A 17,615-nucleotide genomic window follows, 5' to 3' on the forward strand; every position below is an offset into this window, starting at 1 on the left:
CTAAGAAGCACTCACTCCACTCAATTCCTCATTGGTAATATGCAGTGTACAAGACAAACTCATGGTGCGGTGAGGTTTTTTAAAGCCATTTTGAGACCGCTGTTGAGTCCAGGTACTCCTTAAGGGCAGTCTTGCAGCTGTAGGAGAGAAGTCCTTACCGTTCTATCAGACTAAATGCACAGGGGACAGACGATGGCGGAGTTGCATAACAGATCATTACATAATCAAAAGAAGGTTCCATTTTACTTCTTTCTGAGACCCAGGAAACCAGAAACCCTGAGACCTTACAAAACATTCAGGGAGGGGAAAAGAAAACCTCTCTCTCTCTCTCTCCCCTTGCTTCTGGCCGAGACTCCCTCCCTGGCAATGATAATCACCACAACTGTGGCACGCATCCAGTACTAATAATGAGCTTGATAAAAGAAGAGGTAGGGACCGCGTGACACTGTAGTTTCACAGAACATACAGACGTTACATAAAGTGAAAAATAAGGGTCTGGGTTCGATCTAAGCTGTTTTTGCCAATGTCATAAACACAAATGAAGAATTACACTGTGCAGACTGTAGAAATTAGGCTGGGTCGAAAAAACTGGACCAAACCAGGTACGTTGAAAAGAACTGAAACTGTACTCAGCAAATACATTCTGCAGTCTGCTATATAACCCTATCAATTTCATTCAGTGTCATAAATGGGGGAATATCTTTTCAGCAGGGTGAAATTCTCAAAAACAAAACACAAAAGACTGGGTTCTTATCAGGCGAACAGCGAGGTTCACACTGAAGGCATTTGAGGATAACAGTTCGCGAGACCCCAAACATAAAGAACCAGAGCACTTCCAACCTAATTTTCTCCAGAAGCCATAGGAATGTGGAGTTCTTTTTTTTCTTTTCTTTTTTTTTTTGTAAGAACGGTTTCGGTTTTCAGATTGAGTAATCTACATACTCCTTCCTCCATGAAAATAAGAGTTACTGTACATGAGCTCTGATTGGCTGGCTCCCTGCGCTCGGAACGAGAGCTCCTCCTTATCAGAGAGCCAGGGATCCAGAGGAGGGAGAGAGAGAGAGAGAGAGAGAGAGAGAGAGAGAGAGAGAGAGAGAGAGAGAGAGAGAGAGAGAGAGAGAGAGAGAGAGAGAGAGAGAGAGAGAGAGAGAGAGAGAGAGAGAGAGAGAGAGAGAGGCCGTCTCCCAGGAGCCACGGGTTACATAACCAGGGTACGTTCGCCATTTATATAACGGCACTTTATAGCACGAGCGTCATGCCAGGGCTATGACAGAGGGGCAAGGCTTTCCATTTGCGTCTGTGCGGAGGCAATTAAAGCCAGTTCGGCGTAGCGCGCGTAGTGCTGCCATCATGGCCTGGCATGGATGATAAGAGGAACGAATCAGAAGCGTAACACTGCCTCTGGCCTGGGTGTCCCCTGTGAGCACTCCTCACTGAGACTCCATTATTCCACCGGCACACTCCTGTTTTTCTCCTTTTCTTCTCCAAAGAGGCAAATCGATATGTGCAGGACTATGGAGCGAAAGGCCACATCGCCGGCTCCAGAATGGCGGTAATTAGAATAATGACCCCAATGCTTTGACAACTTCTGCTTTGACTAGGTCGAGGACTACTTCTAGCACAATGTCGAATAATATCAGTCATGTAAAAAAAAGAAAAAACAACCATCATAAATAACCTCAAAAACACTCAAGTGCTTTTGACCTACATACTTCCAGTGAGTTCACACGATGTTGCTGATGTTGCCCCTGACACAGTGCCTTATACAACTGGTCCAGATGACTACTGGAGCAGCAGGCCTGCGATGACACCGTCATCTGGGAGGATGTGGGACAGCAGGGGGGGGGGGGGAGGCAGTGCCGGTCATATGCATCTGCAGATGGTGCGAGCATTTCCTTAGAGGTGCCATGGATTGGAGCTGGAGCACCAGTGACAACATTCTGACATGGGCCACCAGGTTGGGGGGCGGTCCTCCAGCTATTGCAGAGCACTGACCGAGATGAGACAAAGGGACTGAGATCAAACGGGCGAGCCAAATTAAGAAGAAAAATAAATAAATAAACTGGCAACTTTTAATGAGCGAAGCAAATGAGCAAGAAGGGGCGGAAGTGGGAGAGGAAACTGGGGGAATGCTCATTCACTCGTGGAGAAATCTGACCCAAAATCGAGCGCGTGAACCGGTGACCTACACTTGACTTACCAAATACGCGAAACAAAAAGCAAAACATAACAAAAAAGAAAAAAAAAAGACCTGGCTTCGGTCTACGAGCAGCACTCACTGTATGCAGCCAGTAAGCAGATTATACTCAATCCGGTAAACAAGACTGTGCACTTTACTACAGCTACAAAAGCCGGCCGCCTGCCCACCCAGAGCCCCTGCGCACAGCAGCATACAGCGGCCGCTGTCTCCACACTGTCCCGAAGAGCAGCCACCACGAGCGGCTGGGACCGGACATTCAACCCATCCCAGCGCTCTCAATTACACTGCATCATATGACACCGCACGGTCCAGACTGTGTAATCCCGATGATGTCATTTTTTTTTTCCCTTCTTTTTAATAATGAGGCAGTTTGTACTGCATCCCCCCCCCCAGAAACCATTCAACATCCACCTCGTCCATGAAAGCGTTCCCAGAAAGAAAACTGGCTGCTAAATCCCTCGTCACTTGTCAGACACTTGATTCGTTATTGCGCATTTACAGTGCAAGGGAGCTGTGAATCTGTGATACGTTTAAAATGATTATGCCGTGTCCTTGAAAGGAATCTTCCAAAATGATTTTCCAAGTATGCGCAATCCAATTACTGAACATCACAGTTAAATTAGCTCTTGTTTTTTAGTCAATAAATGATGCAACAGCGCAGGGCAAGAGTACAGAACCACGGAACCACACTTCTGGGAATTCCACTGAGCCCAGGCTGATCCGGGTTTATCCCTCCAGAACAGAGTGATGGCAGCCCTCCACTCTCCTACACTGGGCCCACATGTTCCTGAAACTGACTGGCCTGTCTGCCTTTCTCTTCCCTGGACCTGCCACTAATTTTATAAGGATCTCGATTTAAAGGTTTTAACCACAAGCTTACTATAAGCCTTGCCTAAAGCATCTAGGCATCCTATAAGAGGGACGAACCTATCAGAGTAAGAATGGATTACAGGGAACAAGGATTCTAACAAATATTTGTATTTAACGGGAGATTTGGAGGACATTTCTTGAACTGGGAGGGAGGGGGTTTGTGCATAAATCTGCATTCAATCACCTTTGAGGAAGTTAAAATGAGCCAAATGTGAACGTATTCCCATGCCAAAAATCACAGAACATATGGACATATCAATGGCTTTCCCCACTGCCAAAAACAGCGTTCTCTCATAAACACTTTATTTGAAGACCAAGGTATCTATGAGGTATCTGAAGTGACATCGCATTGCCACCATCTGGTCTAGCTACTGGCACCTCTGGGTATTAGCTGGGTTTAATCTGTGCTAGCTTCAAAGAGGTCTGCAGGGAGGCTCCCGAATATATATTCTGATCCAAACTCTAGTACAAATGCTTTCTGCTGTCACTTCAGATGCGATCGCTGCGCTATCCCGGGTGCCTCAGCAAGGATCCCTTTGCAGACGAACACCAAACAAAAAAAAAAAAACACTACAAAAACAAAACGCACTTCATCACACTAAGAAACTGGCAAAACGTCCCGTGATGCCTTCTGTTTCGATGTTCAAAGTTCACTTGGAGGACAGGGGGAATGGCTGCACACACGCTCGTCAAGCTGGTTTCATTTGTTAAGCTGTATCCTCAGGTGCCAATAATTTTTCCATTGTCAGACCACAGCATACTGGCAAATCCAGCCAGGCCTGTTGACCTCTGAATGTTGACCATGTTCTGAAATGATACAGGAGGGTACAGAGGGTCAGCTTCTTTAAGACCCAACTAAACAGAATGTGTTTAAACTACATTAAATGTCATTGCCATGTAGACTTTTTAACACCACCTTTCCAGATAGAAGCCTTTGTGTATATTTTCTGAAATGACAAAGCTGCAGTGTAAACTCGCAATGTAACACATTAGAAAGCTACAGATGGTATTTTGGATGTAAGTTGGATCCAAAGAGAGATCCTCATTTAGGTTTGATAATTGGCTGCCATTTTTACCCCAAAGAGCACTCACACCCTGGTTTTTTTCAGACTAATTATCCAAACTGAGGTAAAAATGGTCCACTCCCCCTCACTGCTCCAGAGAATATTCACCTTTGAAGGTCTCAGCAGTTGTGGAACAAAGACATTTTGGTTATGCAACTTCACATTAAGAGCAGACTTTAATGGCTGTGAAATGAAAACATTGCTTTAGTAGTTCTATTCATGCATAAGAGAACGTTTTCATTTTTCCACTTTTTTTTTGTAGATCGATCTCTCTTCCCTCCGCAAAGATGTATGACTTCCAAATATACGTTTCTGCATTAATACATGTTCTGTAGAAACATTTACCTGAAGTTCCATTTGAAACAACTGACCTGTGCAATACCAAATTCTCGTTGTCTCACATGTTCAACATCAGAGGAGCACTGTTAGACCGCCCAATATGTATAGTTGGGTGAGACGGACTGTGTATTCAAGACCATCATGTATAAATGTTTAAAGAAATAAAATTCACGTTATACACACAAATAATTTAATTGTGTCATTTTATATTTCCAAGATTAACTGTACTGCAAAGCAAAATAGCCCTGCTTTGTAATAATAAATACCTGTTTACAATGGACCATAAAAAAAAAAAAAACAGTAAATAACATTATCACTACAACAGGATGCCGATTACAAAACATATTTGTTTAAAAACATTTTAGCCTGCAAACCATGAAAAACCCTCATAATGGCTTGATAACAAGTACCCTTTTCCATGCACCGATGGAAAATGGATGGGGGAGGTGGGAGCTTCCCCCAAATATGATTGCAAAGTAAGTCACTGACATAGCAGAGATTTCAATCCGATTCCCTGCCCCCTTCCCCCCTTTTCCCTCCACCCCTAAGAGCGGTAAGACAATGGGCCCACAGTGAAATGACCCACTTCCCCACCCCAGTCAGTGGCTAACCCCCAGCAGCGACACATGAGCTGCGCTGGTACAATGGGCTGAGCGTGGCTGAGACGCTGCGCTCGCTCCTGGATGGGTCGCTTACATAAGCGCAGGCTTTGGCTGTTACACAACATGTGTTCAGCGTGACGGTACGTCCAGTGCCCGAGCCCTGCTTCCACAGGACGCAGCCTCCCAGCGCCACCGTCCCCTCCCCTCCCCAATGTCAAGGGACGGCGGCGTGACGCACTCCGCTCGCTGCCTTCTCTCTCCGTGCAGGGGGGGGGGGGGGGGGGGAGTTTTTAGATAAAAGCGGCACCCCCTCCTTTCCCCCCCTCGACTACCTGCCTTATCCTTGCGTGTCAGCGGCGTTGCAGCGGTAACAGAATCTCCCCACAGCCTTCCCCTGCTCCTTTTAAACCTTTCCGTGAAAACCCATCTGACCGCGTTTAAACTCCGGCAGACTTGTACCCCCCCATCGCACAGTGCCCCAGCGGTGCTGCAGAGAGAGCATTGCGAAACGCGCCTGGAACAGCGAGCGCACCGAAGCGCTTACTAGGCCAGTGTGTCACAGACAGGAGATTACAGCTGCATGGACATATTTGGTAACTCGTTCTAGAACTGGTCTGGAGCACGTTGTATAACGGCAGGTTACTGCTTCACATATTCTAAAAAAAAAAAAAAAATGTTCAAATGAAATTGAATTTATCTCTGATCTATTTCCATATACAGACCTAACAAAACTAATCCCATACACAGAACCAAGGTGTGAAATGTTTGAGAGATGGAAATCTATACCGTCCCGTAAGTTTGGTGTCAAATGTAGACAATACATATCTATAAACCTTTTCTTGCTGCAGGTATAGCAACACACAAGGAATACAGCTGAGTTCTGTACTCCTCTGGAAAAGGAGCTCTATGTCTGCTGGGTTCAGTGACTGCCAATGCAAATTTCAAAACATTCGATGGCATGTATGTTTTCTAGGGACATACCCGAACACCACAGAGGACAAATCTGAATGTTTATTTTAGTTATAATGTGCTGCTTTTAAATATGATTGAAATGCATGTGCTTGAGGCCATAGAACCCGTGAAATCTGGTCTCTGGAAACAGCACTTTTGCAGGGCAAGTTAAAGATTTCGTTAAAAACAGAAAGGTTAAGGTTTTCGCAGATAGTGATGGAGACTTCCTCAAACTGCTTTGTTAACAAACAATGGCTGTGTTCATAAAAAGGAACATGCACTTCAGTTTATTTCATGTTCTAATATCCTGTGGCTCCCAAGACAGAGTACTGGGAAAACCTGCATCCTTTACAGTCTTTTCAGCCTTTCAGTGTGTAAATAATGACTCGCGGGAAAGTTCTAGGCAGGAAAATTGACGGTTTCAGGTCAGTTGCATTTTATACAAGGTCCTCAGACTGTCCTTCATGAATACAAATCCATGTAACAGATTAGTGATCTCAAGGTCAGATACTTGAATTATCCATGTCATCCCTGGAATTAAAATTCACTCTTGAAAGCGGGAGAAAAAAACAAAAATACAGCAAGAACAAATAATCATCTCCTAAAATACTGAATGGTCAGCACTGACGTAGCTTCACAGCTGTAAAGTGCGGGCTTGTGCCTTCCTGTGGACACTGTCCAAATCTGGATGACTTGACTATATGGGCAGTGAACATAACCTGATGTCAGGAAGTAAACACTCTAAACGTTGAATGAGTGCAATTGTGACATTGTTGAGTTCAATTGTGAAAGTCCTTGAACTGGACCCACGAGCTCGTGGAGTCGAGCTAATCATGCTGAAAGGCCACTGTAAGAGTTAACAACTTGTGGCCAACAATGACAGTTCCTGACAACCACCTTCAACCACGTTTTTAATTTGCAATCGACCTAATAGTCTAAATGTTCCCATGTAATGTATCAGAAAAGAATTAATCCAGCTATTTTAATCCACCATATGCTCCTCTAGAGCTGTATAAGTCTCAAGACAACACAAACCTAATCCATGAAACCTGTTTTTGTTCAGGTAAATTATTGGCACCACATACCACACACTAACGCATAAACAAAGAGACTAAGATAAACTCTTACCCGGAAACACTGTACAAGCAGAAAACATGGCTTTCATAACGCAAAGCTTTATCAACACGTTCATGTCATCAGCTACAGTGCATTCTGCACACGGGAATCAATAAATCGCTCATGGTGATCAAGTTAAAATGGATCAACACAAACCCCCTGTAAGATGTTCAGTTTAAAAAAAAAAAGGGTCCGCAGCTCACAAGGGTCATAAGACGCTGGGCTTACGTGATCCCTGTAACAAGAGCGCACTGCTTTAGTGCAGTTCTTATTTACCTTGCAGTCCTTCCATGCAGTTCTTGCATTTCATGCTGCCAAAGTGCACTTACTATAGCCAGTTTGTACACGTGCATTGTCACGGAGCCCTACACAGTTTGCTTTTCAGACAGAATACAAAAAAACCTAAAAACCCAGAGCCAACTGATAAGAGCTAGAGTGTACCCTGTCCCGTGGACAAGACAGTTAAGAGCCTTTACCCTCTCAGCCTCTCCCATCTGCCCCGTGGCACCCGCAGGGCGCTCACCAGGGCACCGGTGCGGCAGCACCTACCTGCGAAAGACTCGGACTCGTCCAGCAGCAGCATGCTTCCAGCGTGTCGCAGGAGGGGACCGTGCTCCGCCTGTGAGGATTCGGGACGCGGTCTGGGTAAGGTGGCCGGCTGGCCGGCCCTCGGCTTGGCTGGGCGGGAGGGCTCTCTGCAGTTTCCGCGGCTGCCGGGCAGCTCTAACTCTCAGGGCTGAGGCTGAAGTGTGTTCCGTCTCTCTTTCTCTCCCTCTCGCCTGCTCTACTGCTCTGCTCCACTCTCCTAGTTTAGTTCCAGGCTGGCCGGCTCACCGACTGACTGGGTGCGTGCGCCGCTCGGTGCTGTGCTACCATTCACTGAATCCTGTCCAAGCAGTGATTAAATCAAGCCAGTGGGTAGAGACCAGGAACTAAACAGAACTCCTTACATAACCATTCACGCTCAGACAGGGGGCCCCCCAAAGGGGGTTCCAGATGGCCACTGCTGGAATCCCGCAGCAGTGTCAGCACGCTGCTTGCCTGTTATCCCTCTTTCATAACATTACAGGCATGAAGGTGAGTGTACTGCGATCGCAACATCCGAAGCCTCGGCAGGTACAATTCTGAAGTCCAGATGCACAGTGCTGTGTGGCGCAAGGGGTGCCATCACCCATAGGCCCTGGACCGTCTTTAATTAGTTTTAAATGGTTTCCATTCCAATTTGTTTTAGTTACTGCTACTGTTTTAATTTCTTACTTTAATACCTTCATATAGTCAATTATATATGAAGGTCACAAGTGTAAGAGAAAAGATAAGAAAAAAAGAGTTATTCCCCCCATATTTCATTTTCTGGAATATGGCTTCCCAATAAATGTAGAAACCAAACAGACCAGAGAATATGAATAAATGTGTCCTCTGAACAGCTTAAGGAGACCAATGTACAGAGTCTGCAACTTTAAACTTAAGCTGCAATGAGAACCTCATCCCAGCACACCCCCTGCCGGTCTCAGCCCTAAAATCACATACAGCTCAGAGTTCATTCACAGTTCATTATTAAATTCAGGCAAAAGGTCAAGTATTCACTATATACTATATATTCATTATATACATGATTATCTCAGTATCTCACCAGCTGCTGCTAACATTGCTTAGCTATCCTGGATGGTGGTGCTGGTCACGGCACCTAGAATACAACTTCAAGCACACTGCCACTGTAGCCGCTCAAGAGCTTGACGGACAATTACAAAACAAAGAAATTCTAGAAGAAAAGCTGACGGTCGCTTGTCGCCGCACCCCTGCCGGACCCCCTTTCTCACAGAGCTCCCCCCACCGGCGTCACCGTCACACGCGCTTCCCCCCCTCCCCCCTGCACCGTGTCATCAGCAGGCCTCTCCCATTTCAGCGGGGCTGCCTTAGGTAACAGGGGTGAGAGAGTTCACAGGCTGACTGAGGTCCGCTCGACAATGGAGGAAACCCATACTCAAAACACGGAGATTACAGAGATCACTTGCACAAACAAAGACGGGCTACACTGTAACCCACATCTCAGGCGCAGCGTGAGCTGGGAGGGTGGGAAGGAAGTGAGACACGTGAGATTGGGGGCAGGAGGAAAAATAATACGGCACAAGTGTAGAGTGCACTCACAATTATAGGACCGCCTGACTTAACACAGAGACCCAGGGAAGAAGCTGGGCTGTGGGGGGTGGGCTTCCTCATTTTGCTGACAGCAGGAGGAATGTGGGACAGTGGATGCCATCCCAGGATGCTCTGTAGTTTTCCAGTCAACTTTGACACACTGCCTGAGTTTGTACTTAGTCATGCTCGACAAACTTGCTTTCCTCTTTCATAACATTATGTTTGCCTTTTTTTCTGGGAGGGGGGGGGGGGGGGCATGGTCAGCTACTGAAAAATTCATATCATTCGGAACTATCAAAAATATCAAATAGAAAATATTGAATCCAATTCTAGAGATGTTTTGCTGAAAAATCTGTCTGGCTTTGTTCTACGGAACGCTTGTCAGGTAAATTCTGTAAACTGGCCCCGAAACGGGAAAAACAGAATTTTATCAATACCCAGATTTTTCATGCGCAAACATTGAAAAAAGAAATTTTGCTTGATTTATATTTCAATTTCACTTTAAATCAAATGAATGGGACGATTGGCTGTACATGTGAAATTTTAAGGTTTTTTCATAGAAGGTAAAAAAAAGTGTGGGCTACATTATTGATGTAGGCTGGAGAGCACAGAAGGAGGTTAGTTTTTTAGTGCTTCAGTGATAGGCTCAATCATTAATGAGTATGTTACAGAATAAGAAAGAGTTCTTGGGGGTACTTTCAAAAGTAAAAGGAATTGCATCACAACTATGCATGGATTTTGGGTACTTCTTAAAATCAAACATAATCCAGCAACAAGCCACTCCATGTCTGATATACATGGCTGATATCCATGGCCAATCTGTCATGCGCACACAGAGTGCACATCCATGCAGACGCAACGCTACACTGCACAACTTTTTTTGTTCTAAACATTGTTCTTTGCGTGCTATGTGCTATGGTATTTAAGGTGAGGTTCAAGATTCAGTTATCAAATTCTTCAGTTTTTCTCTTATTACCCACCACCACATTCAATTGAAATTCATATTACATATTGTGAGTGAACCCAAAATGACTGTTATAAAAACATCCCTTGATTCTTGAGCAGAATGCTTTAACAGAATTGGAATGAGTCTGTCCCTGCATTTTTCATCACTAAACAAAGCTGCTGATTCTTATCAAGAGTGCACTGTACTGCAGCATGTATGTGTGTGTGTGTGTGTGTGTGTGTAAAACCAGCATTTTGTAAGGTGCTCCTTTAAATTTCATTGGGTTATACCCACTTTTATTGGCAACGGTTCTATGAAATATGATGTGAGACATTCCCTGTGATGATTCTTTTGTGGGGTGCCCTGCATCAAATAAAATCTGATGGGTGGACTGGCAATAGAAACCTGTGTAACAAACTGGATATATCTGGCTGTATCTGCTCTAACCGCCCATCCACCCCCCCACTTCTCCAAGCATCTGAGAAGCGCAGCCCGGGTCACCCCAGGACGTCTTTCAATCGGCCTGTTTTTTTCGCCCCCTCGCTCCCTTCGGCGCAGTATCCAGGTTACAGGGACCTCCACAGACAGCTCCCCGAAAAGCCGCCCCAGTTACGGGAGCTCCGGGGGGCCAGAGGATGACCGCAAAGTCGCAGTTGGAGTCTCGCGCCCGGAGCGTCCACCCTCCGGAGGGTGGGCGTGGCGACAGATGGTGCGCTGGTGGCAGCTGCCTGGTGGCGTTGTGGGAGAAAACGTGAGTCTCTGACTCCGGGCAGGAAGGATGGAGAAGCAGATGGAAAAAAAGTAACAAAAAGTCCTCTATCTGCATGTAAAACATGCTAGAGCAAAACGTAATGTTTCAGCTCTGCAAAATATAAGATGAGTGATAGGACAATTCAATCCACTCATTAATTACAATATACTGTATCTAGTAAACCGAGACTGTTCTTTGGAATCAGGACATCGCATGACCTGTGCTCAGACCAAATAAGGGCATCTGAATTTTATTTAAAGAGCCCCTGAGGCCGCTCTTTAAGAAAAATGAACAATGTTCAACAGTAGTATTGCCATGTAAATTATATGCTTATATTATATGCTTATACTTGAGAGCAATTTAAATGAGTTTAAGGTCCCTGGAATCTGAAAATGAAAACCTGTAGAAACTAAGCACACAGAGTGAATTCAAATGAGTTGGCCCTGACATGGCTAACCACAGAACGGCTCCAATCAAAACCAGCCAAAAGATCGGCAGCATAGTTCTTACAGGAGGTGTATGAAATCCTTGCATTTATATGAAATGAAAAATAATCTTGATTCTTTTCATAAGAAAATCTTTTCAATGACAACAACCAATCCACACCTATTCCATCTCATAAAATATTAATCAATGAATCATAAAACAGCAATAATCTATCAACAGGGAAAGATGGGAGTATTAAAGCCCACAGGCATTCAGACAGATTCTCATCCATTCCTGATAAACCTGCATAGTGCTTCAGAGAGGGAGAGTGCGCCTTACACCTGATAACAGGAGGCAGGCTAACCGTTAAATGCAATAACTTCTGCTGTGATCACGGTGTGCTGGTGTTTGTGTGTGAAGCCAAGCAGAGCGGCCTCAACCACACTGCGACAGGCCGGAGACAGACGGAGCTCTGAGCTGGGCGACCTGCACGGTCACACGCACTCACAGTCTCAGCCCACCACACCCACGTCCTCCCCCCTCCGCACCAATTGTTCCCACACATATACGCTTTCACTTCAACACATACCCAGCCACCCATGCACCCTATACACTGCCACACTCACAAACAGACGGGTGCCAACAGGCACACTCGCACGCACGTACATGCAGACAAACGCACGTCCTACACCAACGTTAACTGAAAACACAAATCAAGGCAAGGCTACTCGCCTCCCTTGAACCCATTACACCAAATGACATTCTCAGCCATTTTTTTTTTCCAGTGGAAATATCTGACATGTTTTGAGAGAAGTGCGTGTCTCATGACACAAGGCTATATCCCATACAGTTACATAACCAAATGGGAAGCATTAGAGGAGAAACACACCATTCAAGTTGCACAGGGTTGCTGAAGTGATCAAATCTCGTTCCTTTTCCCTTTCCTATGGCTTTCCTCCTCATCTGTTCTTTAAGTATGAGGCAAGTTTCTGTCTAACACTGCCTCACTTTATAATTCGCTCTGGAGAAGAGCGTCTCCCAAAAGACAACACGTCCATATAACTAACACTACGGCATTGAAACAGGCAGGGACATAAGCAAAATATGATGGACAGACAGAAACAGACTGCTTATGAGTCCTTCTATTATTCATCCATGGCTGTCAGTCACTGTCATGGTCTTGTCATTTTGTTATTCTGACCATTCCAGTAAGGCAGCTTGGTCTCAAGTATTTGTCCTGCCCTAAGTTTAGTCAAAATATGATAATATGCTAAATAAAGTTGACTGGAAGTTTATAAGTGTGATTAGTCAGAAAGAAAAAAACATATATACAGAAAGTCCAGAAACTTCAAAGAAAGCTCTGAATATTTGATCTCATGTTTTAACCATTTAGAAGACAGTTTATCCATCTTTATCTGTAGAGCTGCATGTCACTGTGGGATAAGATTTCCATCCAAACACACAAGTGCCGAGTTAAGCTGTGTCTTCAGCACAGACAGTGAAGTGCTGTTCATGTGAGGACTTCGGTGTCCAATGAGCAGCAGAGCTGAGATGCAAATACAGACCCCAGCAGATGTGCGGCAGCGTCACCAAGCCAGCAAGCCCTTCCTGTTGCAGGGCTTCTGCTTGGGTGATGCCAAAAATGAGCTGTATCAACAGAACAGTACCACCTTTTCGTTCAGACCAAACAAATCGTGCTAAACATTTACTAAATGATGCGAGCCGTTCTCCTTGGTCTGAACCGAGCACCCCACGAGCTGGTTATAATCCAAACAACCCCTTGGTGCATAGTGTACAAGTAAAACTTTGGCCAAAACTCCAGTGTAACTCCAGCCCCCAGTAACCCCAGCCCCCAGTTTCAATTTGTAATGAGGGGCTTTCTACACAGCTGTAGAAGAGAGCTGTCATTTATAAAGAATTATGTTTCCAATTCCTTTTTTTAGCATTTATATGATCTATTCTGAATGCTGATCTCTGTACAGAATGTACTTTAAGCTCTCATTTATTATCAAATAAGGTCATAGCTGGCCGCCATAACACAGCATACAACAAAATAACATACACTGACCTCTCTCCAGAGGGACAGTGGGAACTAAATAACAATCAGTCGATAACAACCAGAGGGAAAGAAAATAGAATAAAAAAGGAAAAGGGAAAAAAAGAAAACAGCATACAGGGCTAAGAAAAGCCTGGGTTCTGGTTGTTATGGTGACAGTATGACAAAGAAACGCAGCAGGTGGCACAGGTGACACTACTCCATTCAGTTGGCCTGTTACGCAAGACGAAAGTCTTGGAGTGTCCCGCTGGGAAGCAACAGGAGGGGGAGAACATCGGAAAACAAGAGGGCCAGAGCGGCACTGCTCAAAGGGGGATCGAGGTGTGCCTTTTCAACACCGCAACACCGTCATCGGCACAAGTGTTCACTTTTCAAACCAAAAACCTCAGATAGTGACATGTACAGGTCTAAAACCTTGGTTAAAAAGGGAAATGATCTCTCAAAAGAAAACGTCAGGGGACACGACAACTATAAAAGCTGATGCACTTTCAGCCCTCAAATACGGAGGATCCTTTTACAAGGGTAATGTACCCTAATTGTGACACAGAGTGAAAAACTTACCTAAAAGTCAAATTAAGAACAACGCTTGGGGTGAGTGTTAGTGTAGGCCTGTGACAAATGAAGATCTAATTAACCTGCCATTGCCTCGCACACAACAAAATACTCCTTTCAACTGATCTGGATTATACCTCATTGCCATTTTACTTCAAGAACTGCAACACAATGAAGCTTCCAGCACTTATAAAATCATAAGGGCATAATTTTTTGACCTTATGATTTTATAACACTCAAAAAAAAGAGTGCCTTATAACTGGTTTTGCATTTTGAAGGCATGAATAGAAAGTGAGAACCCGCATACCATCCAGCTGGATTAAATAAGGAAGTTCTCCAAACTTCCAAAACTTGCAAAGCATTTTACTTTGATTTGCACATAGGAAACACAGTTGATAATGCAAACCACTTAGTCATGAGGAGGCTGTCATCAATGTAATCAAAAAGGGCCAACACAAGCATATACATACGAGTAGAGGCACCAATGAGAAGAGGAGCAGACAATTCATTGCTTCTAATAGTACAGACAGAGTTAATTTATTTTCTACAGTACAGCCACTGTTCAGAAAATTGGTAGGTTGAGGAAACAACAGGCATGTGTTGGACACAATGAATGTAATTCATAGGGGGGCATAGCTGTATTGGCCAGTTAGCAACTGCCAGTTTCTCGATGCCATGATTTGTCAGTAGTTCATACTATGCAGGTCCTGAAATAGTGCTGGTTATAGAGAGACTGTGGATCAGATCGTGAGAGAGTAAAAGGGAGAGCACCTCACATCCCCTGAGACCGTGACAATTAGCGTCCTCATTTTTCCTTTTGTTCCCACTGGCAGCTGGTCGGGGTGCCACCATCTTCGGGCTGCAGTGACACTCGCACACATATTAGAAATTGTGGATGTCACAGTGACTCAGGTTATGTAAAGCGGTTATGAAAGCGGGGCTTGACGCCCCTCCCTTCACCCGCACCTCCATGTACGGCTGTGTACACTCCTGGGACGCTTCACTGCAGTGCTGGTTCCGCCTAGGGGTTCAGAAGCAGAAGCAGGACCCTGATGCCTTGGACCATAGCAGTCATGTCCAGGTTTATTCTGATGCCACTGAGGACCTGTCATTCATTCGCACCCCGCTTCCACACAGGGCGTTATTCATAAAAAACGAGCCCTATTTAGAGAAGCATGCACTACATTTCACCATTTATCATTACTACTGTGAATGTGTCACAGTAACTATAATTCAACATTTAGCATTACTAGGCCACACTTATAGGGTGTATAGTAATACGCTATGTGCAGCAGTTATTACCACAGCAAGACTGTCACATTTACCACTAATTTAGCAAATGGAGGACGACTGGTTTCAACCAACTAATCAATCAGATGCATTTAATACAATGATCACAGAGCACATCACAGACTGCATTATGTAGAAACAATTCAAGTTAAACCAGATATTAACACAAAATGAAGGAGGCAAAACACCAGATATTATTTAATAACAAAACAAGACCACCAAAGTCAGCCTGACCCAGACAGTCTCTATAATTTACTGTGCACACTAACCATAGCCAATGTGGATTTAACCACAACTTACTCTTCAACAGTTTGCTTGCCCCAGTTTTTAATGTGAGGGTCTTTGTTTCATAGATTGGGTCAAGTAACCAGTAGGAAAATAAAGGAACAGGCAAACATCTGAGAAAACAGGCTCTGTTCATTTTTAAAGTAAGCCGGCTGTGATTTTCCATGTGTCACTCTTGCTGATACAGAAGAGGTCAGGAGGCCAGGACAGAAGCCACTGCAAGCTTAATTTGCCATCTTGATGAGGGGTCTGCTTTGTGACTGAGCGTGGGGCTGACTCCCGGCACAACAATGCAAATGTAAGAGATGCATGTTGCACTGTTATAACTCACCATGAACTTGCATGCTATACTGCTGTCAAATGAAAAATGGATTGAGAGTCATTTTAATGGTTTCACTATTTTTAACAGGAGTTACAATACTGTTGAAATGGTATTTTGTCACTTCAATGCAATTTTTGTTACCACTAACTATTTTAACTATTTTTATGTTTTGCTTCTATGGTTTCCACGGTTGCTGCAATGGTAAATAGCAAAGCACTCGGTGAACAAGTCAGATTGGGCTTGTATCCCCCAGGTGAGTCCATGTATTCCAGTGAACCATAAACTTTAAGGGTCACATTCTATCTACGGTCACCATATTAAGAACAGATTATCTTCTTGATGTTTTGAATAAGTAACAACTGTTTCTAAGGGATTGTAAATATGAAGATATATTTTAATCTGATCCAAGATCAGCTCTTAGCTTGTGGTAAGAAACATTTCGTTTACACTAGGATAGCCAGTGAGCAGGTGTTTTATTATGTAGGTCTACTATTTGTTATTACCGCTTGTATTTATTTTAACTGATTGAATCTTAATGCCGAGACCGGCCTTGTATCGCTCAGAGACCCAAAGTGTTTGTTGACCAAGCAATAAATCAGACCAACTGGTTGAATCATTACCAATGTCTGCCTGTCTTTGCTGGAGTCAATGCTAGCTAGCTGCCACCATCCCACAACACAACACAACACAACACAGAGATTTTACTATCACTATAGGCCATTGAGCGGGGATTTTATGAACTTTAGAAGACTGACAATAAAGCTAGTAACTGGAAAATTGTCAGACTTTGTGTAGCAGTTGGGTTCTCTATAACAATAAAGTAATTTTCACTAAAGACGGGATCTGCTTAACAGCCTCATGTGTTCCTTCTGTGTTATTCACAAGTGCCACTGGGTGCATCTGAATCATGCCTATTCCATTAGAACCAATTAACTGTGTTTGCTCCAGGTGTCTCATCAGCTCACCCACACGCGCATTCCTATGAACAGATGGCAGAATATGAGAGCAATTTATGCTCTGTGCACGTTTTCCTATCATAATGTGTGATGTCGATGTCAACGTGTGAATCAAAGTAAGAGTTCAATCAGGAAACTCTTGAAAATATGAAAACATTTTATTGGTCTTGGCCATAGTGGTCTACATAGAGGCCTACAAAGCTTTTTTTTATGTATTGCATTTTAAGTGTACGTACAACTTTCAAGTGGTGCGTACACTTCTTACACATACCCAGAGTGAACAGTAAATAAACATAATAATGACACAACAGACGCTGGATGTTGAGTTACTTTAAGAGAATCAAGACACTGAATGGAAGTTGTGGTGTAGGATATATTGCAGAAAACCAAAATACAAACAAAGCAGCACAGTAGAGCAAACAAACCATGAAGCGAGACAGATAATCGCTCAGCCTTATGGTCTTAAGTGACAAATGGGAGTCTTCGGGAGTATAGATTTTGAAATAAAAATGGAAGTAAGGGACTGAAAAGAGGAAAAAAATGGGAAGGATATGGGGAAGGAAAGAAGCATTTAGGCCTGAAGAGCTGTGTGGTGCCCATCCCACCCTTTGCAGGATGCTGCCAATCAGAGGACAGATCTGAAGGTCATGTGCTCGATGGGGCCCAGCAAGCGGATGGGAGTAGGGGGAAGAGGTGGGGAAAGCTGACGCTATCAAACCCTGAGGACCTGTGGCCAGAGAGCGTGTGCAAGTT

The 17,615-nt window shown here is 44.2% G+C and overlaps 1 protein-coding gene across 3 annotated transcripts in view; it reads right to left on the reverse strand.

Annotated features, from left to right (window-relative positions):
• The window catches only part of LOC118781176 (helicase ARIP4-like), a 52,308-nt gene that overhangs the window by 15,530 nt on the left and 19,163 nt on the right, over nt 1–17,615 (reverse strand). Inside the window, exon 1 of one of the 3 annotated variants that reach the window (XM_036534093.1) lies at nt 7,692–8,016. The exons of the other annotated variants lie outside the window; for them this stretch is intronic. Within the exon in view, the coding sequence (XP_036389986.1) occupies nt 7,692–7,725 (34 nt within the window). The 5' untranslated portion in view covers nt 7,726–8,016. Of the gene's footprint in view, nt 1–7,691; nt 8,017–17,615 lie in introns of those variants that run through there. 3 annotated transcript variants of the gene reach the window in all.

Source organism: Megalops cyprinoides, chromosome 7 (assembly GCF_013368585.1).
Source record: "Megalops cyprinoides isolate fMegCyp1 chromosome 7, fMegCyp1.pri, whole genome shotgun sequence".
NCBI classification, from domain to species: domain Eukaryota; kingdom Metazoa; phylum Chordata; class Actinopteri; order Elopiformes; family Megalopidae; genus Megalops; species Megalops cyprinoides.